At 43.0% G+C, this 18,419-nt stretch overlaps 1 protein-coding gene across 1 annotated transcript in view; it reads right to left on the bottom strand.

The window, feature by feature from the left end:
* ARHGEF28 (Rho guanine nucleotide exchange factor 28) overlaps positions 1-18,419 on the bottom strand; it is a 309,995-nt gene that overhangs the window by 146,703 nt on the left and 144,873 nt on the right. Inside the window, exons 6-9 of the mRNA XM_029216894.1 lie at positions 16,229-16,409; positions 12,943-13,015; positions 939-991; positions 310-370 (exon numbers count right to left, since the gene is read on the bottom strand). Coding sequence (XP_029072727.1) covers positions 310-370; positions 939-991; positions 12,943-13,015; positions 16,229-16,409 — 368 coding nt within the window. The remainder of the gene's footprint in view (positions 1-309; positions 371-938; positions 992-12,942; positions 13,016-16,228; positions 16,410-18,419) is intronic.

Below are 18,419 nucleotides of genomic sequence, written 5' to 3'. Positions count from 1 at the left end.
ACAAGGTAACATATGACAAGCCCCGAGCCAACATCTGACTCAGAGTAAAACGGTCTAGAAAAGCTTGGATTGCTTTCTTTGTTTTGATTTGTTTTGTTTTTTAGAGTGTAAATGGAGATTGAATGCCTGAAGTCATAGTATTATAACTGATGCTGCAAAAAAAATTTACCTGGGTGGGTTTCAAGAAATAGACAAGGCTCCCAGGAAGGAAGATTTTATTTCTAAGTAGATTTTCTTCTTGTCGCCTGCATACCTGGGTCTGTGATACCCCCGTATGCATGCTGGGGGGAACAATATTTTGGAACATACCCAGATATAGACTGTCCTGGTCTTCATGTTCATTCAGTTGAACCACTGGGCTTTTCACACGCTGGAAAAGATAAAGTCAGGTGGCTTTTTTACAAGTTACTTACTTGATAACAGTAATGTTTATGTTTGCAAATGAAAAAACAACCTAAGAAAACATCAGTAAAGACATGTTACATGTGTCACCACACATAAACAGAAAACTCGTCTTGTACGTAATATTAAGAGCTAGAAATAAGGGAAGAATCTGTCCCAAGCTGATGCATGCCTAAAAGCTATCCATAGGTTATTTTATGTTCAGAGAATATCTCCCAAGTTCATTCTTGCAATGGCATTGTTGGCAAACATCTGTAGATATCATCTTCTAGTACAAATTTTTGGAAAAGGTATACAGTCATCTTGCATATACAACTACGACCCAGAAAGACAGCTAGGTTTGCTCATTAAGAGTAGAGATCTAAAATTCGATAAAGGAAGCAATTTCAAGTTATTCTGAATGTGCCCTGGGACATATCCCTGAGGGGTTTTTTTTGCTTTGGGTTTTTTATCCTATGTTTATTACTGCTAGGTCTTCACTTCTACTTCAACTCTGGAGAGAAGCACAAAGATGAAAATGGGCAGGGAATCATTACCTTTACATTCTCCTCTCCAGGCGATGATCTGCTCGACACCCCCGTCGTAATCTCTGCAAAAGGAATCATTCTTATCAGGATCTGCTGATAGGAATTTCCATTAAAAAAAAAAAAAAGGAAGAAGAATAAAAAGGAAAATAAAAAAAGAAACTAGATGACAAATGCAAATGAGTTGCTCAGAGCCGTCTGTGTGGAACTAGGTTTTAGATTAGGCTTCTTAAAAATCAACTCTCCGAAGAGCAGAGTATCTGATAACCTGACAGCCCACGCTCTGGTATTATTTGTGTGGACCAAGATGTAAACAAGTCCAGGAGCTCTCACAGGAAATCCTGAGGAAGACAATGATTGTTAAATAAACAAATGCCCCTGATTCAGAAGGAAGGCTGTGCACTGACCGAAGCCTCTTCAAAACAGCACAGATTCTAAGGACGTGACTCGTACCCACCTGAGGAAATCCCACGTCTCCTTCCTCAAGTGCCACCGATTTCATGTTTCAAAAGAGCCTAATTCATTCTAGATGAGCTTTGGTTTTCCCTTGCCCATTGTTTAATGTCAAGAACATCAGCACAGCCCTTGGGCTGGGACCTCAGACAGTGCCAGCCCCATGCACACCGGGGGCCTTCGCTCTGAATAGAGGCTTTCCTGGAAGCATCAGTGGTCATGATGTTCTGGGATGAACAGAAGGCCCACTTAAGGTGTGCTTTTCTCTGTGTCTTGATTGATTGGTTTTCTTCCCAAATACTCAGTTGCCCGTAAACAAGAGCCACCGTTATTGAAATAACCACCAAAAGTAGGTTTGGGCCTAAGGAAAACAGAAGTGTTGGGCGCTCCTAACAAGGGCAGCTGGATGGAAATCTTCACCCTGAATTTGTATTAATATACAACACTGTGGGCCCAGGCCCTCTTCTCGACCCCTCAGCTTCCCTGCCCCCCAGGCCCTGCTGGATGCCAGTTCTGGGGAGCCCCTTAGTTTCCTCACCAGGTCCATTAACTAGGCATTCCCTCCTACACTTTGCCACTCCTGTTAATTTCAGTCACGTGAGGCCTCAAACCTCCAAGTGGATTTATTCAAGCCCTTCTTACTGCCTGGCAACAATGCCAGTTTCCATCCATGTTTCTGCTTAGAAAAAGTATAAGGTTTTCGTTTAGGTGGCTTTCCATGATGAATCTTAACAAGGTAAGGATGGAGCAGAGAAGTCAACAGACACAAAGTCATGATGTTTTTTTTTTTAATCTGCATAACAATAACTTTGAATTTGCTTTATATCACGCAAGTTAGTAAGATATCTGCCCTCCACAACAGTATATTGCTCTTGAATTCATAATGCACATTAGCTTCTATGATGAAAAATGAAAGGGTGATAGCCTCAATTTCATGTGGTCATGTCAACTGACCTCTACAGGGAGTAAGGACAAGGCTGTAGCTGACACCCAGCCTGGGCAGCCTGGGCTCCTCAGCAACCCCACCTACCTTTACATGCACACCCCACATAAGGCCTCCAGGTGGCAGCAGAGTACCATCTGCAGAACAAGAGGGCCCGCGATGGGAATGTCAAAATGAGACACCTTCACCCTTCAAAAGCCTGCTGTTTAAGCACCGAAGTCCAAAACACTATATTAAGAGAAAGTTTTCGTTCTACTGCACAGATGCAGAAAACTGATGTGAAGCACCTACTATAGTGTTTACCATATGGGAGCACAGCAGGTCTTCTGTTTTAAAATACATATACCCAAATCCTAAAAATTGGGTGAAGGAGGGTAACTAGAACTAAAGTTTCAACAGACACATCTGCATAGACAGCAAGAGAGTCACACACATTTTTACTGCCCATCACTGGATATGCCTTTAGAGACATTTCAGACCATATGCTTTTAAATGATAACAATTCTGCATTTCTAAAGAATTCTGTACCTACAACACTGATGCAGAAGAATAATACACATTTTATTCAAGGCTGCTGATGAAGGCTCTATCGTCAGGTAATCCACCTGTAACAACAAAGGATGTGTTCACCCAGTAATATGATCAGAGTCCACTCCAGTGGTATGTTCAGATTCCAGCTCCCTACCCCTCTCAAAAGGCTAGTCTTCATACACTGCCAGCCTACATTTTCCTTACAGTCTAATGCAATTTTGTTCAATATTCAAACAAATACTACAAACTATGTTAAAATAGACGTCTTTATAAAACGTATAATCATTTCTAAAACAACTTTCAAGGTTATAAAATTATCTCAAAATCATTAAAAATATCTGTGGGACTTCCCTGGCAGCGCAGTGGTTAAGAATCTGCCTGCCAATGTAGGGGACACAGGTTCGAGCCCTGGTCCGGGAAGATCCCACATGCCGCGGAGCAACTAAGCCCGTGCGCCACAACTATTGAGCCTGAGCTCTAGAGTCCACGAGCCACAACTACTGAGCCCATGAGCCACAACTACTGAAGCCCGTGCGCCTAGAGCCCGTGCTCCGCAACAAGAGAAGCCATCAGAGTGAGAAGCCTGTGCACTGCAACGAAGAGTAGCCCCCGCTCACCGCAACTGGAGAAAGCCTGCGCACAGCAACGAAGACCCAATGCAGCCAAAAAAATTTTAAAAATAAACTTAAAAAAAATTTGTGACAGGATAATCATGTATCTTTAATTAATCTAGGATGATACAGAAGTATATCTTAGAGCTTTTAAAGAATTTGGCACTCCTTCCACCAGAGTTTAATTAAATTGCTCCAGGAGAGTTTCTGCTAAATGACGAGGATCCTTTTACACTCACCCACTGCCCCACCAACTGCACAGTGCAATCAAACCACTCATTGCTATAGCAACCTTCAGCAGATAATGATATCAGTAACCCCAAGCTATTCTGTTTTAAAGGCCTATTAATCTCCCTTTCAAGGCCTACCCAGAAGTAAGGATCTCCACCTCCTAAATCAGATTTGCCAAACATCATAAACATGTTTTTTATTGCCATACTATAATGGATCAAGAAATAATCTCTAATATTCATGTTCACCAGGGACACTGCACTAGCAAACAGCATAAGATCAATACCAGTGTCTTGTTAGGAAACAGATTAGCCTAATAGAGCTCAACTCTGGGCACAAGTCATACCGTCTCCTTTTGAGAAATGGGACCATGGAGGCTGGACTTAAGCAAAGAGAAAGCTTACATGGAAAATACAGGGTGCTCAGTATTCTCCTGCAGCTACAATTTGCTGTGTCATCTGACTCCTCCCCCAGGAAGGAGGCAAAAAGGATCTCGATCAGAGCCAGCCAGACAACTACTGCTGCTTCACCCCGACCCTCAGGTTCAGCTCTCCACGATCAAGTCCCCAACTGGGTTAGACATGCAGGGCAGCATCAAAAGCACAAAGGAAAACACGGGTCACGCTCTCAGCTTCCTCTGTCTGCCCCATAAATGCCCAAAGGGACTCACAGGGGTAGTTCACAGTCTTTGAATGAATCCTCTTCTCCCAATAGACTATTAGCTCTGGGAAGGCTGGGTCCAAATCAATTTAAGCCCAACACCTGTATCTCCAGGGCCAAGCAGGGTGCCTAGCATATTACAGACGCTGAATAAATGTTTCTCTCCTCCATGTAGATCTGATGGCCCAAAACAACTGATGAGATGCAATAGATCATTAGGGACAAGAAAGGGAAAGTTGTTTACTTTATTAAATTACTAATTCAAATACTCCAATACCGGAGCTATTTCATCACAGCTTCTGAACTGCCGGCTGGATGAGACAGATGAATGTTTTTCCCCTGGCTTCCTCCCACCCCTCCAGCTCTGCGAGCCCAAAAGTCACCCTTTCCTCTCTAGTTACGCATTGGAGTTTCACTAAGAACTTCACTTCACGAGTCACCTTAATATTTTACCCTAGTGTGCGTGTCTGATTCACAACTGCTAGAGAATTAAAATGGCAAAGGGAAAAAATTTGAAAAACCATCTACCGCTCTCAATTCACAGGCTATTATAACACTCTGATCTTTTGTTTCAGTATCTCAATTACTTCCTTTTTTTTTTTTTCTAAAGGTGGGAGTACTAATCCCACCTTTACTAATGCCAACTGATAGCTGTTGGCATTCCCAGTATAAGTATGGACGGGGAGAAACAATGAGGCACGTATCAATAGAAATATCAACATGAGCCCTGTTAGTCCATGAGTCCCAACGTTCCATATAATTTAACAAGCTCAACCGGGCCCCCAGTGATCCGGGCCTCCAGGATCTGCAGTCAGGGAGAGGATGCCAAGGTGAGAGAAGACCTCAAGCAACTCAAAACGTGCTCTTTTACAATATAATTTTTACATTTCTACTCTGAATTCTTTCAGAAAAAAATTAAGACACCTTTTTTGAAATACGTAGTGTTTTTTTTTAAATTCAAATTATTCGTGACACTTTTTTGAGTCACGAAGGTAATTAAGAAAACTTGAAAGGGACTGAGGAAAAAAATCCATGAATCCACCATTAATGGTTTAGTATATTCCCTTCACACATATACACATATATATTTGTATTTGTATATTTGTATTTGTATATATATGTATGTATATACATATATGCATGTATATACATGTATATATATGTATGTATGTATACATATATATAACAGCTTTGAGGTATAATTCAATACCATACTATTCATCTATTTAAAGTGTACAATTCAATGATTTTTAATATACTCAGAGCTGTGCAATCATCACCACAACCAGTTTTAGAACATTTTCATCACCCCAACAAGAAAGCCCATACCCATTAGTACTCGCTACCCATTTCTCCCCGACCACCACCGCTCCCACCCCAGCCCTAAGCAACCACTAATCTACTTTCTGTCTTAATGGATCCCATTTTGGATACTTCACATAAATGGAATTATACAATATGTGGTCTTTTGTAACTGGCTTCTTTCACAAGGCATGTTGTCAAGGTCCATTTGTGTTATAATGTGTCCGTATCTCATTCCTTTTTACTGCCAAATACTACTCCATTGTATGGATAGATCACATTTTGTATATCCATTCCTCAGCTGATGGACTTTTTGGATTGTTTCCATTTGGGGCAGTTATGAATAATGCTGCTTTGAGCATTTGTGTGTAAGTTTAAGGAGATCTATGTTTTTATTTCTCTTGAGTATATATCTAGGAGTGTCATCACTAGGTCATATGGTAACTCTATGTTTAATATGCTTTTATAATATAGATTTTTTACATCTAGAGTGTGCACTCTCTCCCACCCTCCCCACCCCCCACCCCCATAAGATCTCAAACAGTCAAAAATTAAGTCATGGAGTAAAATAAAAGATATCACCCTCAGCCCCAAAATTTGGTGGCAACTAGCAACTAAGCAGAAGCTCTAAGTCAGTATACTTCAAACTGAGGTCAGGACAGAATTTTCCTAATTTACTCAACTGCTTGAATAAAATGAGGCAAAGTCATCTTTCAACAATATAAACAAGATTCAATTTTCTCTTTGGAATACTTTTATGTCCCTAAGATTTCACACTTAGAGTCTATTTCAATTCAGGGGGAAAAAATCCTTAAATATACCTTCAACTTATAAGCTTATTTCAAGTATTAGACTCCTCAGTTGATATGCTTGGTAAATGCTTGTCCTTCCTCCTAACCTGCTAATCGGACCCAGCTGGAACAAAGTATCCATAGCAGATGGGAGCAGAATCCGTTGTATCTAGGTGAATTCTGAGGAATCTGAGATTCTTTCCAGCTCAAACTAGGATTCTTTAATTCTGTGATGAACTGGGGGAGGCAAGGTGGAGAATTTTTCTTTATAGGAAAATACTAATATTATTATAACAATATACAAAATGAGCATCATATCAGCTTGAGATCTTATTTTGGCCTTTTAAGGATGAAACTCATTCTCTTCTGTAGGCAGGAGGAGAACATGGACTGGCAAAGTCAGTCTCTAAAAGAAACAGAGAGAAGACTGAGCCTCTCTGTCAAATGAAAGAAGCACAGGTGACTTCCTGGGGCTAGGAAGTACATTCTACGGGTATGGAGTGTAACTGTCTTGCAAATGTCCAGGTACCTAGCTTCTAGGCAGCAACACTGACCAAGCCCTTGGATGGATATTCCACAGTGAGGCTAAGATAAGAGCTGTGTATCCAGCTGAGTAATCACCCCTGCAGAACAGCCTCCTTAATTGCTGTCCTAAATCCCCAACACCTCAGGTACCAGCCACCCTGGTTAAAGGACCTGCATCTTGATAAGACATTGGAATCATATTCAACAGTTCTAAAAAGACATTGGGCCACAGTATTCAAAATGAAAAATCTTGGAAAGGAAATTTTGCATGGATAAAAGACTTCTTGGTTTTCCCAATAATATCTCACAGGAGATATTCAAATAAGGAGAATCCATCATATGATATCACTCATGTGGAATCTAAAAAAAGGGTACAAATGAACTTAGCTACAAAAGAGAGATAGAGTTACAGATGTAGAAAACAAACTTACGGCTACCAGAGGGAAAGGGGAGAGGGATAAACTGGGAGATTGGGATGGACATATACACTCTACTATATATAAAACGGATAACTAAATAAGAACCTACTGAATGGCACAGGGAACTCTACTCAATACTCTGTAATGGCATATATGGGAAAAGAATCTAAAAAAGAGTGGAGATATATAGATATATAAAACTGATTCACTTTGCTGTACACCTGAAACTAACACAACATTGTAAATCAACTAGATACCAATAAAAATTTTTAAAAAACGGAGAATCCACCACACAACTCCCTCTTCCCATTTCACTCACGTAGAGCACACAGAGAAGAGCTGTACCCCCGTCTAAGGAATGTTCAAGCAGAAAATCTGCTCACCTGGTCACCGCGAGGTGAAGAGCTGTGTCCTGATATCCCAGCACACACATGATCACCACTAAGTCCGCTCTAGCCACGTGCTATAACTTGCACTCATCACAAGATAGCGTTGGCTAAGCGTCCACAGTCAGATACTGATCAAGGTGCCCCACCTGTATTTTCTCATTTAAACCTTATTTTGAAGGAAGTATGAAACGACACTCCCACTCCACCATTTTCCACAAAAGGAAACACAGCTGAGTAACTTGCATCCTGTTCAGAAGCCAGTTCGTGGCAGAGCTGAGGTTTTCAGCAGAGTCTGCTTGTTGCCGATGTGTCATCAAGACCTGTCCCTGCATGTGGGTCACAGTCTCCCATCGTAAGGACTTTATGAGACAGGTCGGTCACATGGAGGAGAGCTCGTTTCAAGGCAACGATTCCAATTTTGCACTTTTCCATCACACAAAAGCTGAAGAGAACTCTAGAGCAGCAGTCCGAAGACTAAATAGGAAAACAGTCTGTTAGAGAAGGGTGGTGGGTATCTACAGTGTGGTGGGCAACAATTTACCCACCTGAGTTCGGACTGCCTGGGCAAGCTGTGTCACCTCACACAAGTTATGTGACCTCTCTCTGCTACCACCTCCTTGTGCACAAAATGGGGAGAATTGATTCCTGACTCCCAGAAATGTCCCTCTCTCCACGGCCACTGGGACGTGTGCTCCCTGAGTGTGCAAACTTGGCTCGGTTCCCAGCTGCGTCCCCAGCGCCTCGAGCGGTGTTCGTCGCTCCACAAAGGCGTGAGTGAAATTCAATGGACGTGAACTCCACGAGATGAGGGCTTTTTTCTCTTTGCCTTTTTGGTCACTGCTTCATCAGAAAAGACTTACTGAATGGGTAAGTCAATGGGCCCGGAGGGCTCACGTCCGCCTGCCTAGAGCGGGCCTTGCGTTTGGACCCATGGCCTCTCGCACAGGACGGGGAGGAGGAAGCCCTGCTGAGCCCACTGGGAGCTGCTACCTCAGCCCTGAAGGAGATGACTTTGCCCTCTCCCTTTGTGACCGGCACTCGTGTTCCAATCCCTACTCCTTATGTCCTCGCTAAATAAGAACGTGGAAGGTAAGTAATGAGGAGAAGTGAACACAGTAAAGGACTAGTCACATAAAAGTCGAGACAGCAAATTACACAGGGTTTTTTTAAAACTCCAAAATAATGAAAGAAAATGGATTCATACAGTGAGTGATCAACAGTATTGCAATGGTTGCTTGTCTTATGGCCCCATAGACTCTAGGCAGGCAGCAGCCTCCTGAAAAACATCAAAAAGTACAGTGGGGGGCCCTGGTCCGGGGGGATCCCACATGCCGCGGAGCGGCTGGGCCCGTGAGCCATGGCCGCTGAGCCTGCGCGTCCGGAGCCTGTGCTCCGCAACGGGCAAGGCCACAACAGTGAGAGGCCCGCGTACCAAAAAAAGAAAAAAAAAGAAAAAGCACAGTGGGCTGCGTGGCGAGGCATGGGTGATCTCAGTACTCAAGATGACCATGAGTAGTTTTAAAAGTGTCTCCCTAGCTCCCTCCCAGTGTGAGCATTACGTACTAATAGATGGAGAGAACCCACATGATCGTGAAAAAGGAGGGCGTAAGCTTAAAAGAAAGGGCAGGATCAGGGGAGATGAGGAACAGCAACATTTCCAAAGCACCTTCCACAGACCACTTTCATGAGACGCTGAGAGCTAAGAAAAAGGGATTCTCCCATGATCAAGTTAGAGAACTGTGAGGTTAAACAAGAAACACAGGTTTCTTGACTTCAAGCCTTAACTAGAACCTACAAAACATTAAACGTATTCTCAGTTTCCAAAAGGGGGGTTTCATATATAGCATTTTCTACTTATTTGGACAAAGAATACTTATTTCTCAGAGCATCTTCCAACGTTGGTGTTCGGTACAATGCTCTTTAGGAACTCCTAGAGTAGGAGATCAAATAACGACAAAGGCGGCAAGGGACAAAACGGAGTCAGTTGGTGGATCAATACATACTCATAGTTAGCTTATTCATCTGAACACAGTGAAAATGAGGTGACCTTTTGGCCATATAATTCATTTGGAATAACATCCCATCATTCTGGGAGGACAATTACAATCATGAAATTATGGAAACATAATTGGTTCAGAGACAATAATAAAACCATTTATCACACCACCAGAGACAAGGTAAATTTCCAAGCTAAAGGTATTGTAATCTTTTAATCAATGGCAGCTACAGATACACACTTAAAAGTTCCCTTTCTACCCACTGCCCCAGGAGGCAGAACATTATCTATTAAGAATCTTCTGTGAGATCTCAAAGGGAAAGTTTGCTTTGGGGGTTAAAGGGGAAAAAAAACAACCAACCAAGCTCTTACACTCAAAATGTTTTGTTTTTCCAGTTGAGTCACCTGCAGGCTTATGAATGAACAAAAGCTAATTGAATGTTTTCACTTTAGGTGAATACTGCCCTCTGCTGGAATGTGCACACAGTTTCTAACATGTCCTCCAAACGTATACAGATAAAAGCAAGGTCTACAAGGTCTGTAAAATATACACGTTAATTACTTGGCGTTAGAGAACTTGAGTTTCTGTCCAAATTCTTTTGCTTATTGGTTGAGTGACTTCAGTCCAGCTGGCAGCCAGGTGTATTAACTTGCCTGCCCCCCTGGGCCCATCAAACTCAACCTGTCTAAAACTGAGTAGGTATTTTGTCATGATCCTGCTTCCTGTAAGGCCTGTCCCACCAGGAATGGAAGAATCACCCTTCTCCCTTGCCACTGACACCCACCTGACATCCTACGCCTTCAGGACAGTATCCATCGGTCTCTCTGTCTCCAATCTCATTATACTGCTATGGTGCAGACTGTCTTCTGTATTTCTCTCAGCAGCCCCTGGCCCCTCCAACCTATTCTTCACACTCTCACAGAGTGACCTTTCTAAATAACAACCTGATCTAATTTGCTTAAAACAGTTCCCAGAGCTGTCAAGGTGGAGTTCCAGTTCCTTGCCTTGTGTACAAGCCCTGCTGATCTGCCTCTCTTTCAGGCCTATGTTCCTGGCATCATATACACACCCCTATACTCCAGGACCACAAAGCAACTTGCATCTCCCCCAACGCATCATCTGGTTCAGGGCTCTGTATTGCATATAGTCCCATTGTCTAGAATTCCCTTCCCTCCCTTAGATCACAGCTCCAGGGTCACCTCCACCAAGAAGCTTTCCCTGACCACCATCACAAGCCACAGAGTTCTCAGAGTATTACTTGCCTATGACTCCTATAGCACTTATACTGTGCTGGGACAGCTTGTTTTTCTGCACTAGTCCCAAACTGTCAGTCCCTTGAGGGCAAGAACTTAGAATTTCAGCACTTGTTTAGACCTCACTTTGTTCTAAGTCAGTTTGGAGGTGGATTACAAGGGAAGAAAAATGTATACGATGATAGAGTAAAAATCAGGAGTTGATTTAAAAAAAAAAAGGAAAAGCAAGAGTGAAGGCTTAAGAAATAAGGGTAATATCAAAACGCGGTCAGCAGTACCCTACAAATTTGCAACCGGCAGGCCAGAAACTTAGCACCAGGTTTACCAGCCAACTAGAAGCAAGAAACCTGATCAGTTACTGTCAGAGTAGTAAAAGCCAAGCCCAATGCTCAGGAGATGACAGCGCTCGTGACATGAGCCCTGAGTTTTCTCCCACGGGTCTGCAGGAGAAAGTGTGAAGCTCACCACCACCTCCTTGGGCAGGTACGGCAAGCTGCAGCTCCCTCCACGCAGCCAGCACACCACCCACAGGGGAGAGCAGTGAGGGCAACTCCACAGGGGCCCAAGCGGTGCAGCTTGGGTGGGAAGCTCAACTGGTTGGCTTAACCCGGGACTGAGTGCAGGTGCGTGGGGCACACACACTTAGAACAACCGGTCTTCCAGCTGTCGACACTGGTGGCTTGGGAACAGGAGTCTTGTCCTATTTTTTCTCCCTAACCCCAGCATCTAGCATGCTGCGTCTCAGCCCTATCAGACTATTGTCGCTTTACATTAACAGATATTTTGTAATGTCTGCTCCACTGATCTGAAATTAAGTAGATGATATAACCCTACCCCCAGACATAAATAAACCTAACCTCGCATTTAGTTTCAAAAAATAAAAAGCACTCTAAAATATGAAGCAAAAGGATCGTAATTGATAATAAGATAATATGTATTAAAACCTTTGCCCTGACTACCCTGGAAGACATAGTGATGTATGGTCAGATTCCTAAAACCACTGGGTTTTGGAAAACAAAAAACAAAACGACAATCTGTTCCATATAAACAGTACAGGAGTATTCAAGAACAGAGGTTAAGATACTCCAGCGAATCAAAACCCGTGTTTATTACTAGGACTTGCTAACAGATCAGACCTACTTGCATACATTAAAGGGGAAAGAACCTGAATAGAAGTAGAGATCACATGCCCAGACAAACTGCCAAGTTAGAGAAAACAACGAAGGACGATATTCCTGCCTACAAGCTGGGTGTTAACGTCCAGGTGCGCCATCAACACGACTCCACGTTACGATGTGGAACAGAGTAGTGACAATGTATTTTAAACATACACCTCTTGCTGTGGACGCCCACCTCGAGCAGATTTGTACATTCAGTCTCTGAAGCTCCATCAGGGCTGTGCAGGACAACCTGGGTTGGGTAGGGCCGTCTGTACCCTGAAGAACCCCCAGCGCGCCCCCTCCTGTCACCTCTACACGCCAGTGGTGCTCCCCAGAACCCATGGCAACAAAGACACCCTCACGGCCTCCATCCTCTAAGACCCCCTGGGCCAGCACAGAGCAGGAGCTCCACACAGGTGGAGCGAGCTGGAGAACAGGTGAGTGACGGAGGACTGAACGGAACAAACGGACTGAACTTGGAAATGAGGGGAACACTCTCTGCGTGTCAGGAGAGGTCCCCAAAGATCAGGAATGTGGGAGGAACCCAGTAAATGCTAACCGAATGAAAAGTGGAAACACACAGTACCTTGGTGCGGCGCTGCTGGAGGACCCTGGGGCCCAGTGGCACCCCAGCACCCTGCTCTTGCCTCCCTCAGCTCCTGCTCTTCTCCACCACACACATCAACTCCCAGGTGACTAGTTAGTTCTGAGCTCTTTCTGGGTTCCCGGAGTCGGGAAGGAACATGCGTACCTTCTTCGGTTTCTGCAGTGCTGGAGGGCATATCTGATTTTTCCTCTGACCTGGCTTCTTGCTCTTCAAGAGCCTAAGAGAGGAAGGAAAAAAAAAAAAAAAACACTGAAAGCCATTTGAGGCTTCAGATAAGCAACAAGAGATGAAAATCACAATCGAGCATCTCAGAGCCGGGACAGGCCAGAGGCATGGCCTGGAGAGGCACGGGCAGATAGGGTGGTAAAGCTGCTGGGAGAACATGTAAGCAGCACCCCGGATGACATGAGAGACAGCGGGAGGAACCAGAGACAAGGGCCAAAACTGTCCCTGCCACTAGTCCTCGCTGCTTCCCCAGATCACACCACCAGAAGGTTCTCAGGAACATGACGCATGAACCAAAAGGGGGACAGAGAACAGAAAATCTTGAAACCTGTAAGGACTTCTGTTTGACGCATCTGCCCACCTAGACCAACCTCCATCCACACCCTAAGACACAGGGATTGGGGGCCTGGAGATGGGGGTAGGACCACTATCACAGGGAGGACCCAGGATGAGCTACATGTTGGTACATGCTGGTGCAGGCTGTCCCTGGCCAAGATTGAGCTGTGATCTGTAGAGAGAAGATGCCTTTAGAGCCCTCTGTATTTTCTTTTCAAATAGATTCCCCACAGCCAGTGAAAATGCGAAGAGACAGAATTATGTGTTGATGTGTCAAAAACTGCCCAAGAATGCGTCAGCACATGTTCCAAAACAAATACATGGGTAAACTGAGGCAAGCAACCCTACAACTGACCCAGAGCCCTGAATCCACCCCCGCCGGGCATGTTATTAAGCTCAGCATATCAAGTGCCTTGCTCATGACTATTTCAGGACATCCTGAGGCCAGAGCAAAGAGAACATGAAAATATACATAACTGACAAAATCACAAAGAGGCAGGGAACAAGCAGTACCCGGTCACCCACCCTCTGTGGCTATTAACCGCTCCCAGCCTTACTCTCAGGACACAGTACTCTCTCTTTTAGGGCCCGCCATGGAATTAACAGATGGACCGAAGCAGGTATATGTCTGGAGAGGTACTAAGGAGATGGTAGCATGAGTACCTGGGGTTAAAAGAGGGCTAACCACACAGGCTCAAGGCGAAAGACAACCACTTACTAGCTTACAGGTTTATTATAAGCGGATATAACTCGGGAACAGCCAGATGGAAGAGATGCATGGGGCAAGGTATGGGGAAAGGGCACGGAGCTTCCATGCCCCTCCTAGCAGGCTCATCACCCAGTACCTCCACAAGTTCACCAACCTAGAAAGTTCTCCGAATCCAGTCCTTTGGGGTTTTTATGGAGGCTTGCGTTATTACGTAGGCATGACAGATTAAATCTCTGTCCACTGGTGATTAAACTCCATCTCCAGGCCCTTTCCCCTCCCTGGAGGTGGGACTGAAATTTACCAGGCGATTGGCTCCACAGATAACTAGCCCCCATCCTTAGGTGCTTTCCAAAAGTTGACTCATGAACATAACAAAAAAACACCTTTATCCGCTCCACACTTAGGAAATCCTAAGGGTCTGGGGGCTGTGAGCCAAGAACCATGGACGGAGACCAGATATATTTCTTATTGTAAGTTACAATATCACAGTGTCTTAAAGAACCTCAGCCCTATTCCCTTCTCAGTCTCCCTACGCACTACCCAGCCAAGAGCTTAGGACAGGAAGAACGAAAAAGGGGTGCTGGTACTTGGAACACAAGGCCATCCCACTGCAATGGATTCTTCTTTTATCAAGTGTTTTCCATAAAATTAAAATCTCTGATAAACTGGAAAGTAATCTTCATTTGGTCTTTGTTATTGTAAAGTCCACTACAATCAATTATTAAAGCATCTAGATTTACTCATCCTACATCTCCCCCAAGTCATCAGTAATAATTATCTCAAGTTACAAGAAATCACGAATCCGACCGAAGAAGCTGGAAGTTTTTATAATGCAACGAATGTTCAGAATTTTTGCTTCACATGGAGCATGCTCTCGCCTTTGCAGGAGCTCTGTGGTCTTGCTGTAGTCTGAGTGTCCCCTATAAGGACACACGTGTTGCTGAGCTCTGCCCCTCTGAAACTGCAGGGAGAGGCACTCACCCTGAGTAAGGCTGCTGGGCCAGGCCCAGCCTCTGCCCCAGTGAAACAGCCACCCCTGGGGGCCTGGGTGAGAAGCCACAGGGATGGCTGAGAACTTCTGTTTCTTTAAACAGAAAGTACCCTTAAGCAAAATGAGGAGATACTGTATGCCAGAAAATTATCCACTGAACTCCCTAAACCCAACAGAGGTAGTTCACACTCTGAAGAGCATGTTTATTTTAACTATTTAATAAAACCCTATATGGAGTAAGCAATAATCTTGGATGTATAATGTTTCTGGTTAAACCTTCAATTTAGTTATATAAAGCAAACATTTTACAAAAGCCAAAACTGATAAGTACCAATATCAGTTTTCTGATAACAGTAAACTGACTGCTTACTGTGTAAAGCCTATATAGTCATGAAACTGGTGCTTATTAATGGATGTGCTTGAGGAGCCTGTGGGGGCAGAGGGTTTGCCGGGGGGTGTCACACGATCTGGTGAGTGAATCCATTATACCCCTGAGCACTCTCGACTAAATTGACTGAAGCCCTTTTACTCAAAAGAACATTCTACTTGATAATAATTAAAATATATGAATATGCTTTACAGTCTTCCAGATTCAACAAAAAAATAAAAATAATGAAGATGAAACATTTTAAACCCTGAGATGGGCATGCTCTGATAACAGTCAAAGCTGATGTCTGGGCCACGGTGGGAGGGGGAAAAATCTCTTTGAAAAAGAACTGGTCTCAAGTGACCAGTCCCCATTCAAGAAGAATCTGTACACTGAAACAAAGGCTTAACTATATCTAAGCCTTAAGAAATCCCAGAAGAAGATATTATTCATTTAAAATAACCCTAAAGGCAACTGCTTTAGATAAGAATTATAATACAGTCAATAAGTTAATAGAAAATACCCAATGTCAAAATATTAAACATCAGTGATACTGGTTCATGCAAAGTAAAGGAAACAATATTACACAAATTACTATCTTCTACCTGCCGCCAAAATATCATATAATAATCTTCCTTCTACCGGTGTAACAGTTTCTAATTCCATGTCCCTCAAAGTCCCATTACAAAAAAAGAAAGTGCTACCCCCCACCAAAATAGTGTTCCCAAAACAACGAGTTTGCTGTCTGCACTCTCAAAGAGCGTGAGTTATTATGTCTCATACCACAATAAAGGGCACAAACCTTGAGGAGAAAGGCTCTATCCCAAAAGTATTTCCTAAAGAGTTTAATATCCGCCTCCAACAAATGCTCGGCTGTGTGATTAAGCGTCAGGGTCAGTGTTTCTGATGAGTGAATATACCGCAGGGAGGCATCTTCGCTGAGCTGCACGCGGGAGAAAGCTGGGGAACGTCTGCCCTGGAAGCTGAAACATCACAAATCAAAACCCACGGTCCCAATACCCTTCACTGTCCCTGATATTACAAACCCAACTGGCAAAACAAGCCGTAAAGGCTACCTACTGAAGATAGGTACATAAGGTCATGTAAATAGATCCTAATAAAGTCATCTTTGTTTTTCCACCTAGAGAAGACGTCAAATGAAAAGCTGTCCACATATATTATATACTATAAAGATTTACGTAATTAATGCAACAATACTGACTTTTAAACATAGTATTTTACCTCATTCTCCCTTCAACCTGAAAAGATGCCTCTGGCCTTAATGGCACCACGTGTAGTACCACAAATTAGCTGGCAGCCAACAGTTTATTAGGCGATTACAGTGGAAAACAGATATGATCTCCAGAGAGCATGGTGAGGTTTGGATGTTACAAACAAGCAAGATACTCACAACACACTGGTCTACTGTTGTAAATCATTTCCTCATGCAAATTAAAACCTCCATAAATTTGATCGTGTTGCATTCTTGAATTCATTCATAAACAAAGGAACGATATTCCCAAACTAAATTCCTGAATATTGGCTTATTTTCCATTCTGTTGTGGTTAAGAACAACTGCACGTTTATTAGCTCTATGTAGGCTTCATGGTTAATGTCATAATATTCTGGATGGCCTATAGGTCATGTAGTAGCAATGGTAAAGAGGCCTCGGGAGGGAGACGCTAGTGCTCCCAGGTTACAGCCTCCCTCAGCATGTTGTCACAGCCCCCAGACGCTCCCAGATTCTTCAGTTCACAGAACTAGCTCTATGTCTCTTTTCTCTTCTTCCATTACCTCATTTTGTTAATCAGCATTTGTATATTAGCAAAACTATAGTATAGCTCCAACCACAGAAATGCTACCTCTGTCACATGGAGTGACAAAAGAGATCCATTAAGAGCACCTGTACTCTAAGATTTGCGGCATCTCCCCAAACTCTTGACACAATTACTTGCAAGGACTTCAGAATCTTCTAGAAAACAACGCCCCATGCCAACTACAAGCCACTGAAGTGAATGATTCAGGCTGAGCAATAAGATTTTTGTAATTAATTTAGAAAATGGAGGCTCCATCACATAATCAAAATTTAGCTTACAGTCTACTTCTAATCCCATCCATGAATGGATTTATTAGATGTGTAAACATTTTTTATTTTCATTTTATTGGAGTATAGTTGATTTACAATGTTGTGTTAGATTCAGGTGTACAGCAAAGTGATTCAGTTATACATATACATATACTCATTCTTTTTTAGATTTTCTTCTCTTAAAGGTTATCAAAGAATACTGAATAGAGTTCCCTGTGCTACACAGTAGGTCCTTGTTGGTAATCTATCTTATATACAGTAGTGTGTGTATGTTCATCCCAAGCTCCTGATTTATCCCTCCCTCCAATGTTTCCCCTTTGGTAACCATAAGTTTCTTTTCCATATCTGTAAGTCTGTTTCTGCTTTGTAAATATGTTCATCTGTATCATTTCTTAAATTAGATTCTACATATGAGTGATATCACATGATGCTTGTCTTTCTCTGCTTGACTTACTTCACTTAGTATGATCATCTCTAGGTCCATCCATGTGGCTGCAAATGGTATTATTTCATTCTTTTTTATGGCTGAGTAATATTCCATTGTATATATATATACCACATCTTCTTTATCCATTCCTCTGCTGATGGACATTTAGGTTGCTTCTATGTCTTGGCTATTGTAAATAGTGATGCTATGAACATTCAGGTGTGTGTATCTTTTCGGATTATGGTTTTCTCTGGATATATGCCAGGAGTGGGATTGCTGGATTATGCAGTAACTCTATTTTTAGTTTTTTAAGGAACTTCCATACTGTTCTCCCTAGTGGCTGCACCAATTTACATTCCCACCAACAGTGTAGGACGGTTCCCTTTTCTCCACACCCTCTCCAGCATTTATTGTTTGTGGACTTTTTGGCCATTCTGACCGGTAAGAGATGATACCTCATCATAGTTTTGATTTGCATTT

Source organism: Monodon monoceros, unplaced genomic scaffold (assembly GCF_005190385.1).
Source record: "Monodon monoceros isolate NGI ecotype Baffin Bay Population unplaced genomic scaffold, NGI_Narwhal_1 Super_Scaffold_12, whole genome shotgun sequence".
Lineage (NCBI taxonomy): Eukaryota > Metazoa > Chordata > Mammalia > Artiodactyla > Monodontidae > Monodon > Monodon monoceros.
This window is presented reverse-complemented; position numbering and strand designations above follow the sequence as displayed.